General features: G+C 45.4%; 4 protein-coding genes across 5 annotated transcripts in view; all 4 read left to right on the forward strand.

Annotated features, from left to right (window-relative positions):
• LOC148126548 (uncharacterized) overlaps positions 1–18,301 on the forward strand; it is a 152,580-nt gene that overhangs the window by 37,803 nt on the left and 96,476 nt on the right. The window lies entirely within an intron of this gene.
• The window catches only part of LOC148126550 (uncharacterized), a 165,296-nt gene that overhangs the window by 37,765 nt on the left and 109,230 nt on the right, over positions 1–18,301 (forward strand). The window lies entirely within an intron of this gene.
• On the forward strand, positions 15–6,656 carry LOC113451697 (uncharacterized). Of its 2 annotated transcripts, none has more exons than XM_087928257.1 (2): positions 15–416; positions 3,373–6,656. In XM_087928257.1, exon 2 carries the CDS (start codon positions 3,884–3,886, stop codon positions 5,336–5,338), a length of 1,455 nt encoding a protein of 484 aa, XP_087784383.1. In that variant the 5' UTR covers positions 15–416; positions 3,373–3,883; the 3' UTR covers positions 5,339–6,656. The 2 variants fall into 2 exon arrangements, with proteins under 2 accessions (XP_087784383.1, XP_087784382.1); XM_087928256.1 differs by lacking the exon at positions 15–416 and adding an exon at positions 1,015–1,097.
• On the forward strand, positions 10,312–14,024 carry LOC148126552 (uncharacterized). Its single transcript, XM_087928374.1, has 2 exons — positions 10,312–10,401; positions 12,106–14,024. Exon 2 carries the CDS (start codon positions 12,505–12,507, stop codon positions 13,705–13,707), a length of 1,203 nt encoding a protein of 400 aa, XP_087784500.1. The 5' UTR covers positions 10,312–10,401; positions 12,106–12,504; the 3' UTR covers positions 13,708–14,024.

Here is an 18,301-nt window from a genome sequence, read left to right on the forward strand (position 1 = left end):
GTTTTAAATAACAGATAACAGATAGTCTGAGTTGGAAGGGACCTTGTAGGCCATCTAGTTCAACCTCCTACCCAAGCGGGAGACCCTACATCATTTCTGACGAATGGCAGTCCAATCTCTTCTTGAAGGTCTCAAGTGATGGCGCTCCCACAACTTCCGAGGGCAAGCTGTTCCATTGGTTGATTGTTTTCACTGTCAGAAAGTTTCTCCTTATTTCCAGGTTAAATCTCTCCTTGTTCAGTTTCCATCCATTATTCCTTGTCTGGCCTACAGGTGCTTTAGAAAATAGCTTGACCCCTTCCTCTCTGTGGCAGCCCCTCAAATATTGGAAGACGGCTATCATGTCTCCCCTGGTCCTTCTCTTCACTAGACTGCCTTAGAAGATAAGCCCAAGATCCAGAATGATCTTGACACAAGTGAGCATTGGGGCCTTTCCAGCAAAATGCAATTCAGTGGTGAGAAAAATAAGGTCTTACACTTAAGCAAGAAAAGCTAAGCGCACATCTATAGAAGAGGTTGTACCAGACTCAAGAGCATTAACTGTGACAGGGACTGAGAAACAGATATGAGCTAGCACTGTGCTGTAATTGCCTAAAAAGTTAATGCGGTCCTAGTTTGCAGCACCAGAGGGATAGTGTCAAGATCACGTGAAGTGTGTTAATATTGTGTGATACTGTATTGCTAAGACTACACTTTGAATACTGCATCCAGTTTTGGTCGCCAGGATACAAAAAAAAAGGTGTTCAGAAAGAATGCACAGAAGAACAACGAAGATTTTTACACATTCCACTATTTCACTTGGCTCAGCTGCAAAGATAGGTTGCTAGGAGTCTGAAAATGACTTGATAGCATGTAATCAGAAGAAGAGATGTTTTTTGGCCTCCTCTCGGATAGACAGCATCTGTGACAGGAAAGCCACCAGTACAGTAGCAGCCTCTCTGGTTGAGCTTCAAGGAGTTAAAACCATCAAGTACTTTATTGTGAGAAAGGATGGAAAGGAGAAGCACAGAGGAACTTCCTCTTCCGCATGGGAGGAGGGTGGCTTGCAGAGAGGGTCTTGCCGTGCCTCTTTCCAGAATCAAAGGGAGAGCTGGCAGGTGAGTTGAGGGCATGTCTGAGGAGAATCCGAGAGCAACTCAGGCAGTTTGGTTCCCTCCACAGCGTGGAAGCAGAGAAGCAGCTAGAATGTGGAAGGGAACTGTGAGGTCATCTAGTCCAGCCCCCTGCTCCAGCAGGAGACCTTATACCATTTCAGGCACATGGCTGTCCAGGCTCTTCCTGAAAGCCTCCAGTGATGGAGCACCCACAGCTTCTGCAGGCAAGCTGGTTAATTGTTCTCACAGTCAGGATATTTCTGCTTGGTTCTCTCCTTGATTCGTTTCCATCCATTATTTGTTGTTCTGCCTTCAGATGCTCTGTGGAAGAGGTTGAGCCCCCCTTCTTTGGGGCAGCCCCTCAAATATTGGAAGACTGCTATCATGTCACCCCTCCTCCTTCTCCTCCTCTTCTGTAGACTAGACACACCCAACTCCTGCAACCATCTCAAGCCCCCAAATAAGCCCCCCAAGAACGCTGTGGTGGCTTCCTCTCTCTGGAACATCATTTCCCCAGAGATCAGAATGGCCCCCGACTCTTCACACTTTTCTGAAAAAACATTTGCCAGTGGGGAACCCAGAGCTGGATGGAGCCCATTAAATGGCTTGTGTGATGTATTGTCACCGGGGTGGAGAACTATTATATTTTTAATGTATTCATTATTTGATTATTTTCTTCTATTAATATATGTGTGTGTGTATACACACACACACACACACACACACACACACACACATATATGTATGGTATTCAGCTTTCTTCGGGTATTTTCCCACGTCATTATAGTTGTGCTTTTAAAGTTGTAGCAACGTTTCGGCAGAATCTCATCTGCCATCAACTAGGTTCAACTAAAAAGGTCCTATTGAGGACCTTTTGGGGATGTTCAATTTAAATAGGTAGTCCTCGCTTACCATTTGATCAGTGATGGGATTTAAAAATTTAGCTACCAGTTCTGCTTGGTGGGCATGACAGGGGAAGGATACTGCAAAATCCCCATTCCCTCCCCAATAACCTCACTAACCTGCTTTCCAGCTCCATTCTCCTGTGCAGGGCAACAAAAGGAGACCCAGCCAATCAGCTGGGACTTGGGAGGCAGAGAATAGATGGGGGCGGAGCCAGTCAGAAGTGGTATTCCAAACTACTCAAAATTTCCGCTACCAGTTCTCCAGAACTGGTCAGAACCTGCTGAATACTACCTCTGCATTTGTTTCATGAGCCTTCAATGTTACTATGGCATTATAAAAGCGGTATATAAGTCTAAATAATATTGCTATAAATAATAAAAAGTTCTTCCTTATATTTCCAAAATTCATTGCCTTTGTATCATACCCTAACCATATCATACCATAAATAATCATGCCATCAAAATTTTAATTCATGTCCCTCTAGCTCAAGTAACCCCCTTATTTGGAGAGTCACTCACTCTTTGCCAGACAAAACAACAAGCACCAAAGTACATTTTCAAATCTGGTAAAACCAAGCCTCCTCTTTCTTTAGCATCTTGCAATAATTTATATTTAATTCTTGGGTTTTTTCCCCCTTTGCAATATAAACTTAAGAGATTTCCATCTGCCATTGTTTAAATGGAGTATCACAAGTATTGCTAAAGTTTGAAACAGAAAATGTATGTTTAGTAATTAGGGATCTGGAGGCTAAAACATATACAAAGAATGGTTACGGGAATTGGGTATGTCTAGTCTAATGAGAAGGATTAGCGGAGACGTGATAGCTGTGTTCCAATATTTGAAGGGCTCCTACCAAGAGAAAGACAAGTCAAACTATTTTCCAAAGCACCAAAAGAAACAATGGATGGAAACTTAGCAAGGAGAGAAGCAACCTAAAACTAAAAAGAAAATTCCTAGCAATTACAGCAAGCAATCAATGGAATAGCTTTCCTTCAGAAGTTTTGAGTGCTCCAACATTGGAGGCTTTCAAAAAGAGATTTGGTGGCCACTTGTCTGAAATGGTATAAGATCTGTTGCTTGAGCAGAGGATTGGAATAGAAGACCTTCAAAGTCCTTTCCAAATCTATTATTGCATGTTGTATTGATCTTAATTACAGAGATTATAATTGCCATACAAATAATTTGTGATTGACCAAAGTCAACAAGAGTATTGCAATCTTGAATGTGTCAAATAAATCATAATTAATGTAAGGTTATTTAACATTGGGACATGTTTGCATTTTACCTGTAATGTATATATTTTTCTTTTTTCACATCATCTGCAACCATTTTATAAGCAATAAAAGTTACATTTTTTCTTTGAATCTTACAGGCAAAACAGATGCGAATAAAAGCACTCCTGTCAACTGAGAATAACAAGCAAGGTTAAAAAGGAAATCAAATAAAGCCATAAATCAAAATATTTTCCATTTCTTTCAGAAAACCCCCAAATTCTTCTCCTTCTCCAGCAGATGATTAGAACTGGAAAAAGTAGAGTATGCAGAACACAAGGATACATTACAGGTAGTCCTCAACTTACAACAGTTCATTGAATGACTGTTCAAAGTTACAGTGACACTGAAAAAAATGACTTATGACCATTTTTCACACTTATGACTTTTGCAGCATCCCCATAGTCATGTGATTTATATTTTGATGTTTGGCAGCTAACTCACAGTTATGATGGTTATGACATAGGAGAGAAGCCCTACAAATGCTCCCAATGTGGTGAGAATGGCAACTAGGTGATACATTAGAGAACTCATACCAGAGAGAAACCCTTTGAATGTTCTGATTGTGGGAAAAGTTCTGGTCAGAACTCCGGCCTGGTGATACTCTAGAAGATGCACACAGAAAAGAAATCATATGAGTGTCCTGATTGTGGGAAATGTTTCAGTGGGAATTCCAAGTTGGTGATTCACCAGAGGACTCACACTGGAGAGAAACCCTTTGAATGTCCTGATTGTGGGAATAGTTTCAGCCAGAATTCCCACCTCATGGTACACCAGAGGACTCACACAGGAGAGAAACCCTTTGAATGTCCTGATTGTGGGAAATCTTTCAGTTTGAATTCCAACCTGGTGAAACACCAGAGGATTCACACAGGATACAAGCCTTTTAAATGTACTGATTGTGGGAAAACTTTCTGTCAGAATTCCAACCTGGTGAAACACCAGAGGACTCACACAGGATACAAGCCCTTTCAATGTTCTGATTGTGGGAAGTGTTTCACTATAAAATACCAACTCATGAATCACCAGAGGAGTCACACAGGAGAGAAACCATTTGAATGTGTTCTTTGTAGGAAAAGATTCAGTCAGAATTATCAGCTGATGATACATCAGAGAACTCACACAGGAGAGAAACCATTTGAATGTGCTCTATGTGGGAAAAGTTTCAGACAGAATACCCAGCTGGTGGTACACCAGAGGACTCATATAGGAGAGAAACCGTATGATTGTCCAATTTGTGGGAAAAGTTTCAGTGACAATTCCAACCTGGTGAAACACAAGAGGATTCATACAGGAGAGAAATCATATCAGTGCCAATATTGTGAGGAAAGTTTCATTAAAAAATTCCAGCTCACAAGTCACCAGAGGACACACACAGGAGACAAACCCTTTGAATGTGCTATTTGTGGGAAAAGTTTCAGTCACAATTTCCGCCTGGTGATACACCAGAGGATTCACACAGGAGAGAAACCCTTTGAATGTCCTGTTTGTGGGAAACGTTTCATTAAAAATTACTACCTCACGATACATCAGAGGACACACACAGGAAAGAAACCTTTTGAATGTCCAGATTGTGAAAAACGTTTCACTCACAATTCCAGCCTGGTGACACACAAAAGAACTCACACAGCAGAGAAACACTTTGAATGTCCTTATTGTGAAAAAGGTTTCAGTCAAAGTTCCAACCTGGAGATACACCAGAGGACTCACACAGGAGGGAAACACTTTGAATGCCCTGATTGTGGGAAAAGTTTCATAAGAAAATACCAGCTTACTAGGCACCAGAGGATACACAAAGGATATAAACCTTTTGAATGTCCTGTCTGTGGGAAAGGTTTCAGTCAGACTTCCAGCCTGGTGACACACCAGAGGACTCACACAGGAGAGAAACCATATGAGTGTCCTGTTTGTAGCAAAAGTTTCAGTCAGAATTCCAATATGGTGATACACCAGAGGACTCACACAGGAGAAAAACTCTTTGAATGTCCTGATTGTGAGAAAACTTTCAATCAGAATTCCAGCCTGGTTACACACCAGAAGACTCACACAGGAGAGAAACTGTATTAGTCTCCTGTATGTGGCAAATGTTTCAGTCAGAATTCCAACATGGTGAAACAGCAGAGGACTCACATGGGAGAGACCTTTCAAACGTGCAGTCTGTGGACGGGCCTTCAGGTGTAAATTACTCCTTATTGTATACAAGGAAATCCACATGAGGCAAAATTTGATGAGTTTAGAGAAGGCTTGAATTTCATTCCTGATCTCCCATTGAGAGTGTAGGTGAGAGAATGACTCTTTGAATCCTGGCCTGATTCTTTTTATTCAACACATCTCAGATTTAGACCAGTAGGTGGAGAGAAAAAGGTGGAAACTGTTTCATAAAGGCTGTTCAGAAATTGTGAAATTTCTCAAAAAGGTTTTTGGGTGGTAGTTTTTGTATATTGATTGTGGAATTCCACCATGTGGAGTTTCCGTCTTCTACCTTGATGTCCTCCGGATTACGTGTGCCATAATTCCCCAGCCTCATACAAGTAGTCCTCAAGATACAACTAGAATGGAGCTTGCCAATTTTGGTTTCATCTTATAATAATGGTTAAGTGGCATTACCTAGCTGAACTACCTCCATCCTCTTCTCTCCCTAATGAAGCTGTCAAATGAATGTGCAAGTTGTTAAGTGGAACAGTGGCTTTCTGAGGCCATGTATCCCTGGGGCATATGATAAGTGAACAAATACCCCTTGTGTTAGTGTTGTGCTGCAGCTCCCAAAAAACAACCAATGCAGTTGTAGGCTGCATCAACAGGAATAATGTCAAGACAACAAGAAGAGATAGAATTTCTTTGCTTGCTTAGAATACTGTGTCCAGTTCTGGTCACCATGACACAAAAAAGTTGTTGAGACCCTGGAAAGTGTGCAGTGAAGAGCGACAAAGATGATAATGGGTCATTAGGAGGGACCTGAGAGCTGTCTTCCAATACTTGAGCAACTGTCACAAAGAAGAATGGATTGACTTATTCTCTAGGATGCCAGACGGAAGGACAAAAAGTAATGGTGGAAGCTTGTTAAAATGACGTCCACTCAGAAGTAAAGAGAAATTGTCTGTCACTGAGAGCAATTAATCAATGCAATAGCTCACCTCCAGGGTTTGTGCACGTGCTCCATCGCTGGAGGTTTTCAAGAATAGGCTGGAGAACCATTTGAGTGGGATGGTACAGGTAATCCTCTGGTTACAACCGTAATGGAGCCTGCCCATTCCACTTGCAACCTGAGGATTTGTGGGGGTGAATCTTGTACCTTGAATGTGATCACTCCCCCCTTTTGCCCACTTGTTAAGTGCACATGAGGTATCACGGGATGGGGAAGGCCAAGGGGGGCCCTAGTGATGGAACAGGCCACCTGCTGCAGACCACCCAAGGCCTCCCCGACCCACTGAAATACCTCATGCTTCCCACAATGGCTTCTCTGCCCCCCACTTGCTCTGGGTCACTTACCTTGTGAAGATCTGTCTCCTCTCCAGTGCCTCTGTTTCTTCGTCTGCTCCCAGTGAGGGGTGTGAGCAGAGGAACAGCAGGATCAGAGGCCCTGCTCAGTTTCTCTGATTACCGAGCCTGCCAGCCAATTCTGGAATGGCAGGCAGCTTCAAAGAGTCTCCTCCAAAGGCTTCCAGGCTCCATGTGGAAAAGCGTTTGCATGAAGTGAGGTTTGGGGACAGGGAACTCACATTCCTCCAAGCCCCTCATTAGCATGCAACTACTTTTCCTGCAGAGACTGGAACCTTCTAGGTGCCCTGATCCCGCAGAATGTCAGACACCCATTCTCTAAGTAGATGTGTGCCTGAACTCACGCGAGACTATACACCCCAAGCATTTCCAGTTTTCACCCAGAACGATCCTGAGGGGGAGGTTGGAAACGGAACGAATTGACCAAGAGAAAGGGGACCTCTCAGAGCAGAAATGTTTTTTGCTCACTGGGATCTTTCACATCCTGGATAATCCACCAGCTGGATAGGAAGACAATTATCCCCCCCACCCGCAGTGATGCTTCCAGGAAATGGCGTCCACTTCAAATGACTAAGTCCTAGAATTCCCTAGGTGTTATTGAAGAGGTTCCCCTAAACTAGCCTGGTAACAAAATGTTCAGAAACCAACCAACAAACGTGGAGAACAAACCTTCACCCTCAGTTATTGAATAAAGTTTGGGTTTAGGCAGTTTAGCATCTAGCAGGAGTACTATGGAGCAGTCACTTGGCTAGTGGGGTGGGAGCTCATCTCAACCATTCTCACTAAATACATCCTGCAATTCCTATGGAATTTGAGGGTTAGCCTTCTTTTTCTCTTGCATTACAGCCTCCACCTCCTGCCTCGGTTTTGGGGCCCCTGGGTCCCTTCCCAGATCTCCTTTTACGTTAGTCCTCTGGATTTTAAGAAGCCACCTCCTCCAGTTCACACAGGGGTTCCATTTCCGTAGCCATTGTACTCCTAGTACGAGGGGTCTTTCCATACCCAGCACTACGATGAAACTCTGAGTCTCTGTTTTTCCCCCCACATCTGTATTTCTACCAGCTCGGTGATGAATGCCACTGGAATCCCCCTTGCTATAGATCTGTCCAGCTGGCAAAAGGCTACGGGCACCTCATCAGTTGCATTTTGAAAATAATTTTGGGACAGTGACACCCAGTGGTGATGGTGGGGGAAGCCAACACTTTAGAACAGTGGCCCCCAACCTTTTTTGTACCACGGCCCGGTACCGGCATCACAAAATGATCCACGGACCAGTACCGGCATCAGCACGCACGACCAAGGCAAGGCGAGCCGAGCGACTGGCCAGCCAGCCGTCCCCCACTTCTCCCTGCCACCTTCAACTCCTCCTTTGTACCTTCTCACGGTCGATGGGCTTTTCGGGCTCTTTCTTAATCTCCTCCTGAGTAACACGAGACTCCACCGCCATCGGGACGGCTCTTCGTTCGAAGCCGGCGCCCCCCCTTCAACGAAACTAAGGCGAGGATTCCTTCAGCACCCAAACGCTGCTTTCCATCCAACCGATGACCGACAAGCTCACCCGGAAGCACTTTCTGAAGCGCCGTCAAAACAAGATGGCGGCGCCCAAGCAAAATAGGCAGCCCAGTACAAAATGGTCCATGGAACAGTATCGGTCCAGGGCCCGGTGGTTGGGGACCCCTGCTTTAGAAGATATGCCCAAGATCCAGAAGGATCTTGACACATGTGAGCACTGGGCCCTTTCCAGCACAATGCAATTCAGTGGTGAGAAAAATAAGGTCTTACACTTAAGACAAGAAAAGCTAAATGCACATCAATGGAAAAGATTGTACCTTGCTCAACAGCAATAACTCTGACAGGCACCTAGAAATGCATAGGTGCTAGCAATGTGCTGTAATTGAAAGTTAATGCAGTCTTAGTGTGCAGCACCGGAGAGAGTGTGTCAAGATCGCATGAAGTGTGTTAGTACTGTATTATACTGTATTGGTAAGACTACACTTTGAATACTTCATCCAGTTTTGGTCACCAGGATACAAAAACGGTGTACAATCTCTAGAAAGTGCAGAGAAGAAGAACAAAGACATTTAGGGGACTGGAGAATAAAACCTATGATGAACAATTGTAGGAATTGGATACCACAGAGGACTAGGGGTGATATGATAGCAGTCTTTCAAATGTGAAGTTGAATCTTGGTCTGACACAGAAAAGAGGGGCTGACACAGAGGAGAGAGTTAATGGAAACACAATGGATAATATAACAGATATAAGTTAACTGTATAAATGTATACAAGATATATAACTGTATGTATGACAAAAATGATGTCAGGACAACTGTTTGTTGTCCCCAATTTGGGTCTGAGCCTGGTGCCGAAGTAGCCAATGATAGACACCAGACACGAGGTGCAGGTTTTCTGATTGCTTTTTATTGGAGTATTCCAAGGAAAAGGGCTCCTGGTCAAAATGCCAAGAACCAAGAACAAAGGATTGAGTAAGTTTTTATACATTTTCACTAAAGGTAAAGGTGGGACAAAGCGAGATAATAAGAAATATCATCTAATAAACACTTTAGTAATAATTCTACAATTTGGTCTATTGGTCTCTAGCTGTCCCTATTCCCGAGTCTTGGCTAATGAATGCCCTAGGAATTATCTAATATACATTTGATTTGCTTCAGGCTATCTCTATTCCTAACTTTTAGCTGAGGTCTGCAAGTTGTCTAACTCCTGTTACTATTATCAGCTTTCTAATTAGCCAGGGTTGTTACAAGATTTACACATGCATATTTCCCATGGATAAAAATTCTTTGTTCTTGCCAGACAGACTCCACAATTACAGGCTTCCTGATTTACTTTCACATGTGTGTATGACCTTGATTTATTTTAGCAGACAGCCCATCCCAATCGTGTCCAATATTTTAATGATGTAATCAATAAAACATTTAGAAAAAAGAGAGTTGGTTTATTCTCCAAAGCGCCTAAGCGCAGGGCAAGAAGTAACAGAGGGAAACTGATCAAAAATAGATCCAATGTGGAATCAAGCAGAAAGCTCCTGTCGGTGAGAACAAGTGGAATGGCTTGTTTCTAGATGGGTTCTCCATCAGTGGAAGTTTGTAAGAGGAGATTCGATAGCCAACTGTCCAGAATCAAATAGAGTTGTCTGCTTTGAGACTCAGTCCCTTCCAACTCATACTCTGTAATTCTGTAAGAACTCCATGCACTTGCTCAGCATGCAGCTAAATCTTCACAAATTAAGTGCACAATTCATTATTCCACTTGGCTCAGCTGCAAAGATAGGTTGCTAGGAGTCTGAAAATGACTTGATAGCATGTAATCAGTGACTTGATAGCATGTAATCAGTGAAAACATCTGGCCGATGCCATAGTTTGAGATGGGAGGAGCGCACAAGCCTGTTTTGGGGCCTCTCATTGTGAGATGGCAGTCAGATAGGCAGCATCTGTGACTGGAAAGCCAACAACACAATAGCGGCCTCTCTGGTTGACCTTAAAGGAGTTAAAACCATCGAGTACTGTATTACTAGAAAGGATGGGAGGAGAGAAGAAGCACAAAGGAACTTCCGGGAGTGTGGTGCAGAGAGACTCTGGTGCCTCTTCCAAGGATCAAAGCATCAGCTGGCAGGTGAGTTGAGGGCAGGTCGGAGGAGAATTTGGGAGCAACTCAGGCTGTTTGGTTCCCTCCACGGCGTGGAAGCAGAGAAGCAGCTAGAATGTGGAATAACACTTGGAAGGGATCTTTGAGGTCATCTAGTCCACCCCACTGCTCCAGCAGGAGACCTTATACCATCTCAGGCACATGGCTGTCCAGGTTCTTCCCGAAAGCCCCCAGTGATGGAGCACCCACAGCTTCTGCAGGCAAGTTGGTTAATTGTTCTCACAGTCAGGAAACGTCTCCTTGTTTCTAGGTTGCTTCTCCTTGATTCGTTTCCCTCCACTGTTTCTTGTTCTGACTTCAATTTGGAGTTGCACCAATTTGGGTTCTGCCAACCGGTTGCACATTTCTGATGGTTGCAGCATCCCACATTTATGATCCCCATTTGTGATCTTCCCAACTAGCTTCTAAGAAGTAAAATCCGTGGGGATGCCAGCAGGAAGTTGCAAGTCACAGCTATGTGAAATTGCCTTTAACAACCCACAGGGATTTGCTTAAAAACTGCAGAGGAACAGATGTAAGTTGACACTATTGCGTGATATCATGCTTCATGACTGGGCTGCTTAGTGATGCAAATGCCAGTCCCAAATGCAGTCAGTAAGTGAGGACTACTAAAATAGAAATGTCACCAAGGTGTTTGTGGAAAGTATTTTCTGCCTTATTTGGATTTCAGGACTTCCATGGGCAAAATGGGTGCTTCAAATCTTGCAGAGGCTTTAATCATCATTTCATCAGTTAAAGCCCCCACATCTCTAAAAGTAGCTCAAAAGATTTGACTGTAACCATTTTGGGAGATTTTTGTCAGGCTGAAAACACATGGATGTTTCACATATATAAACAGTGGTTTCAGTTTTAAATCTGGGGCCAGCCTATTGCTGTGCCAGAATGTTTTTTTCTTCATCCTGATTGGTTATGAGTCTTGGTCTGTGTTTATTGGTCTTGAGGTTTGCTGTGTTCCGCTTGATTGGTGTTTCTAATATCTTCTGTCTGTTTTGTCTGGCTCTTTTTGGGTCTTGATTGGCAATGTTGCCAGCCAAAGAAGGATCTTGACACATGTGAGCACTGGGGCCTTTGCAGCAAAATGCAATTCAGTGGTAAGAAAAGTAAGGTCTTACACTTAAGACAAGAAAAGCTAAATGCACATCAATGGAAAAGATTGTACCTTGCTCAACAGCAATAACTGACAGACACCTAGAATGCATAGGTGCTAGCAATGTGCTGTAATTGAAAGTTAATGCAGTCCTAGTGTGCAGCACCAGACGAGTAGTATCACAATCACATGAAGTATTAATACTGTGCTATCCTCCATTGGTAAGACTACACTTTGAATACTGCATCAAGTGTTGGTCACCAGGATACAAAAAAGGTGTTCAAATGCCAGGAAGAATACAGAGAACAACAGACATTTAGGGGACTGGAGGGTAAAACCCATAATGAACAATTGTAGGAATTGGATAACACAGAGAAAGTCTAGGGGTGATATGATAGCAGTCTTTCAAATGTGAACTTGGATTTCAGTAATCTCGGCTGTGTTAAATGATAATGAATGTAAGATGTTCTTTTAGCATTGTGGCATCTTCGCTTTTTAGCTTTAATGTACATGCTTTTCTTTTTTCACATCTTCAGCAACCATTTTATAAAAATAAAAATTACTCTTTCCTTTGAATCTTATAGAGAAAGAAGATGCTCATAAGACCACTCCGGACAACTGAGAATAACAAGCAACATTAAAAAGGAAAGCAAAACAATCCAGAAATTGTGTTCTGGGGTCCTGTGATCCCTTTTTGCAGCTGCACAGAGGTGTTTATTGTGGGAAAATCACAACGGAGTATGCACAAAATGATCCACATTGGAGAGAAGTAATACTAATGTGGCCAAAGTTTTGGTTAGAACATCTCCCTGGTGGTTCATGGGTGGACCCACATAGGAGAGGAGCCCTGCAAGTGCTCCCAATGTAGTGAGCATGGCAACTAGGTGAAACATTAGAGAACTCATACCAGGGAGGAACCTTTTGGATTCTCTGACTGGGGGAAAAGTTTTGGTCTGAACTCCGGCCTGGTGATATGCTAGAAGATGCACAGAGAAAAGAAATCATATGAGTGTCCTGATTGTGGGAAATGTTTCAGTAAGAATTCCAACCTGGTGAACCATCAGAGGATTCACACAGGAGAGAAACCTTTCGAATGTCCTGACTGTGGGAAGAGTTTCAGTCAGAATTCCCATTTGGTAATGCACCAGAGGACTCACACAGGAGAAAAACCGTATGAGTGTCCTGTTTGTGGTAAAGGTTTCACACGGAATTCCAACATGGTGTTACATCAGAGGACTCACACAAGAGAGAAACGCTTTGAATGTTCTGATTGCGGGAAATATTTCATTAAAAAATCCCAGCTTATCAATCACCAGAGGACTCACACAGGTGAGAAACCCTTTGAATGTGCTCTTTGTGGGAAAAGTTTCAGTCAGAGTTCCAACCTGGTGAAACACCAGAGGGCTCACACGGGAGAGAAACCCTTTGAATGTGCTCTTTGTGGGAAAAGTTTCAGTCAGAATTCGAACCTGGCGAAGCACCAGAGGACTCATACAGGAGGGAAATCATATCAGTGTCCATATTGTGCAGAAAGTTTCATTAGAAAATTTCAGCTCATGAATCACCAGAGGACACACACTGGGGACAAACCCTTTCAATGTGCTTTCTGTGGGAAAAGTTTCACTTACAATTGCGACCTGGTGATACACCAGAGGACTCACACAGGAGAGAAACCATTTGAATGTCCTCTTTGTGGAAAATGTTTCATAAAAAATTACTCCCTTGTGACACACCAGAGGACTCACTCAGAAGAGAAACCCTTTGAGTGTCCTGATTGTAAAAAACGTTTCAATTACAAATCCAGCCTGGTAACACACCAGAGGACACACGCAGCAGAGAAACACTTTGAATGTCCTGATTGTGAAAAACGTTTTAGTCAAAGTTCCATCCTGGTGATACACCAGAGGATACACACAGGAGGTAAACACTTTGATTGTCCTGATTGTGGGAAAATTTTCATTAAAAAATACCAGCTCACAAGGCACCAGAGGACACACACAGGTGAGAAACCCTTTGGATGTGCTATCTGTGGGAAATGTTTCAGTAAGAAATGCCATCTGGTGACACACCAGAGGACTCACACAGGAGAGAAACCATATGAGTGTCCTGTTTGTGGCAGAAGTTTCAGTGAGAAGTCCAACATGGTGACACACCAGAGGACTCACACAGGAGAGAGACCGTATTAGTGTTCTGTTTGTGGAAAAGTTTCATTAGAAATATCAGATATGAGATACCAGAGGATACATACAGGAGAGAAAACCGTTGAATGCCCTGATTTGTGGGAAACATTTCCATTTTAATTCAAACCTGGTAAAACACCAAAGGACTCAGCAGGAAAGACCTTTCAAATGTCCAGTCTGTGGACAGTACTTTAGGCCTAAATAACTCCTCATTGCATTCAAGAAAATTCGCATGAGGCAAAAGTTGATGAGTTTGGAGAGGGTTTGAATTTCATTTCTGAACTCCCATTGAGAGTGTAGGTGAGAAATAGATTCTGAATATCTGGATAGTTTCTATTGTCTATCTTGTTGTCCTCCAGATTATGAGGGCCATAATTCCCCAGCCACCATACAAGTAGTCCTTGAGATACACCTGTAATGGGCCCTGCCAATTTTGTTTGCTTATTGTAATTGTGGTTAACTGAGATTATCTTGTTGATCTACCCCAACCCCCTTTTCCCTATGATGAAGATGTCAAATGAATGTGCAAGTAGTTAAGCACAACAATGGCTACCTCAGAGTTTGGGGAAAATTGGAGGCCTAGGACAGGCCCAGGCTTGCCTTCCAAAGGCTTTCCCTGTCACAACCTTTGGATCCTCCCGGACCTTTCCCTTCCTCAGAGGTCCCCATTGACCTTTCACTCTACTCCTCCTCCATAACTTTTGAAGATCTCTGAACCTCATGGGGGAAGAGTGCAGCACGTGCATCTCTTGCCTGCGTGACTGCATCGTGGAAGCAGCTGTAACTTTGACTGTGCCCAAGATTCATCCCTCGGCCATGCAGTGGACTTGTGGAAGCAGCTGCCATTTTGCTCTGTGTCAATTTGGTGGTTGCTTCTGGGTCACTGGCTGTTCTGTTTTGCTACCTTAACACTGTGTTAATGAGTTGTGGCTGCACTGAAAATGGTGGCCGTCTCTGGGAAATCTCCAAAATGGTAGGACATGTATCCTTGGGGCATATGATAAGTGGCCCAGTACCCCTTGTGCCATTATTGTGCTGCCAAAAGCAACCAATGCAGTTGTAGGCTGCATCAACAGAGGAATAATGTCAAGACAACAAGGATAGAAATGCTACACACAGTCCTGGTGATACCACAGATAGAATACTATGTCCAGTTCTGGTCACCATGATACAAAAAAGTTGTTGAGACCCTAGAAAATGTGCAGAGAAGAGCAACAAAGATGATAAAGGCTCAATTGGGACATGATAGCTATCTTCCACTACATGAGCATCTGTCACAAAGAAGAGCGGATTGACTTATTCTCTAGGGCAAGGGTGTCAAACTCTATTTCATATAGGGCCGAAGTAGCAATGCAGTTGTCCTTTGGGAGCTGGTGGTGTGGAGGGACACGGCTGGGCTAGTCGCAGAGACTGGGCAAGGCCTAGGTGGTGGCTAGCTTGATGTGGCTCATGTGGGTGGTAACTGTGGGGGGCGGGACAGGTTTGGGAGGGAATCCAGGGGTCTCGGGTGGGTAGGGCAGTGGGCGGCAGGCTCATCCTGCAGGATAAGATGAGGCAAGGCAGGAGGAAGGCAGCTACAGTCAGAAACCATCCACCACCACACACTCGCCACCCTTTGTATGTGGGAGGGGATGGTTTGTGGCTGTAGCCACAGCCTGATGGCCCCTCAACTGATGGTGCACTGCAGCTCCAGAGCCCACTGGGCTGGCCTTCCAAGCAGCAAGTGGAGATTGGAGAGAGGAGCATGATACGGACTACTGGACGTTCTTACTCCGTCCCACTATCTGTTTTGGCTTGAGGTTTGAGCACAGGTCACCTCTGGTCATCTTCTTGGCCCCCCTCACAGGTCCTGCCCTTGGCCTGCATGTGAAGTGTGTTCTTGCATACCTAACTGCAGCGGCCCATAGAGCGGTGAGATACATTGGAAACATGACAGCTGTGCTTCACCAACAGGCCCGTCAGGAAATGGGTGGGTGCAGTGCCTCCCCTCCCGCTACCAGATCCTAATGCGTGCCCATCCGTGCTTCCCAGAAGCGCAGCAGGTGACAGGATAGGAAGCGGCACCCATTCCAAGGCTGGAGGAAGAGGGCCTTTCCATGGGAAGTGGGCCTTTGAGCCCCAGGCACCAGTTTGGGCGGTGCCCTGCTGATTCATCCTGCTAGCGCTGAGCTGCCCCGCTGCTTACCAGACACCTCCATGTGGCCAAAGTGTCCCCATCCACACAGGGGCACCTCTTTATAGAGTGGGGAAGGTTCGCTGGGTGAAGTCTCACTGCTGTCCTCTGCATGCTCCTCCGGGGTTGTCAGGGAAGGTCTCCGCAGAAGATATGCAGTGTGTGGGAGCTATTGCCAGGGGTGGCCTGCCTCACCGGGTTGCTGGGAGTGCCTGAGGGTGGGATCTATGCAACTCCAGAGGGTAAGGGATGCGGGGATGGGAGCTCCATCAGTGGCTCGTCTTACCTTGGCCATGACCTCCCAGGCCCTCTGCAATGGCACTTGAAACGGTCGAGCCACACCTTCTGCAAACACCAGCCAAGCAGGAAATTTGCCTGCAATCCTCAACTCAGAACGGAGATGCAGCAAGGGGCCACAAGACAGAAGGATGCTTTCAGCAGAGCTGCTTCCATCCAGGTAAGGGGCCACAACTTCCGGGTCTCCGTCTGAAGGAATTGCATCAGCCAGGCAGCACCCCAACAGCGCTCTGAAACGGCTGATTTTTCCACCAAGAAGCCCTGGGGAAGGGGGCATGTCATTGGGGTCTCTATGACAGGGTTCCAAGTAAAATCCCCAAGCAATCTAGAACTCTTGAGACAAAGTCCACCAAAGTAAGAATTTATTAAGAGCACTCATGTTGGCACGTCTGGGGAAAACCTGAACCTGAATTCCCGTGGTTTCCTCCCGCCACACTAAAACTCATACCCTGCCCCATTTAGTGATTCTCAGATCACGTTGGCCAATCAATCTCCTGTCTCAACTACCGCCAAATTCCAGTCACTCCCCTCCAGGCGCCAGCAGCTTTTCCTGGATCGCTGGCGAAAGAACGTTGTTGCGGCTATACTCCCTTTGCTGCTGTCCTGTTCCCACAGCTTGCCCATCCCCCACAGTGGCAGCCCAGAATCTTGTCTCAAGATGGATCAGGGGCTGACACTCTACACCTGACAGCTCCTGGGTGGCAACTGCCCTGTCACTTGGCAAGACTCACCCAGCCCGAAGGAGGCGAAGTGCCCAGCTAGAAAGACTTAAGTAGACTTAAGTAGAGCAAGCAAAAATGACCACTGCGAGCTGAGAAAGCTGGATCCCCATTGGCGCAATGGCTGCCCAAGCCCAGCAGAGATGGGGAAAGGCACGCTATCCCATCTGGGCCTGGGTAGACATGGTGCCACTGGGGATCTGTCCCTGCTCATGGTGGCCCTCTTGCCTGCTTGGCTTAGGCATGCTCTACCACCTCCTTTCAGGCTGGGCGGGCCTGATGTTCCAGGCGATGATGGCCTGTTATGTCTCACCTGTACCAACAAGGTGAGAAGTCCCAATTTCCAACTAAACACAAACAAGCAAGCAAGTCCAGTAATTACAGGGTTAAATTCCTTGAGCCGATAAAGTTCTTGGCAGTCTCACACAAGCTGTCTGCCAAGTCAGGAGCATAAATCACAAGCTGTCTCTGCACACAGGATATTCCGAAGCTTCTCTCACTAAGTAACATGTTGTCCCGAACAAGTTCCCAGAGCGAACACACCCACTTTTATTCCCTGTGGGGTATGTCAGTCCCTCATCTCAGTCCCTGATTCGTCCTTTCTTTCTGCGTTGTAGCTCACACTTTTGCCTGCACCGTTGCCTCGCATCAAGCCAGCATTCCTCAGCTTGATCCTCAGTCAGAGGCTCTGATAGGCCCCCCTGGTTATCTGCCAACACCTGAGGCACAATCAGGGAGGAAGGTCTTGCCGAAGAGGAAAGTCCTGGGGAGGAAGGCAACTCCAAATCCTCTAACAAAGCAGGCTCAAACCTCAGAGCCAAATCTTCCTCTTCCTCATTGTCCAAGTCTTCGTCCTCTAACAAAGCAGGCTCAAACCTCAAAGCCAAATCCTCCTCTTCCTCATTGTCCAAGTCTTCGTCCTCTAACAAAGCAGGCTCAAACCTCAAAGCCAAATCCTCCTCTTCCTCATTGTCCAAGTCTTCGTCCTCTAACAGAGCAGGCTCGAACCTCCTAGCCACAACAATGGCCTGTCCCCCTTTCTCATATCCCCTTCTCCCAGATCCCATTCCCACCCCACTGGCCCTCGTGTTAGCGAGGCCAGCGTCAGTCACGGCTGGGTTGGGCCAGTGTCAGGGAAGAGAGCAGGTTGTGCGTCTCTCCAAGTGACTGAGGCACACCCAGTACCAACAAGGGCCAGAAAAACTCCAGCAAGAGTGAGGCGCCGGAGAATCAGCTCCGGCCACTTCTCCATCACCTTCCATTGCCCTTACCTTCTCGGAGGTAGAGGGCGAGGAACAGGGTCAGCCAGTGATGGGACAGGGAGCCACATCAAGAGGACCCAAAGAGCTGCATACAGCTCTGGAGCCACAGGTTGCCGACACCTATTCAAGGCCAATGGAGCCGGCCTCTC

This window comes from Pseudonaja textilis, chromosome 2 (assembly GCF_049901715.1).
Source record: "Pseudonaja textilis isolate UNSWEBS1 chromosome 2, rPseTex1.2, whole genome shotgun sequence".
Lineage (NCBI taxonomy): Eukaryota > Metazoa > Chordata > Lepidosauria > Squamata > Elapidae > Pseudonaja > Pseudonaja textilis.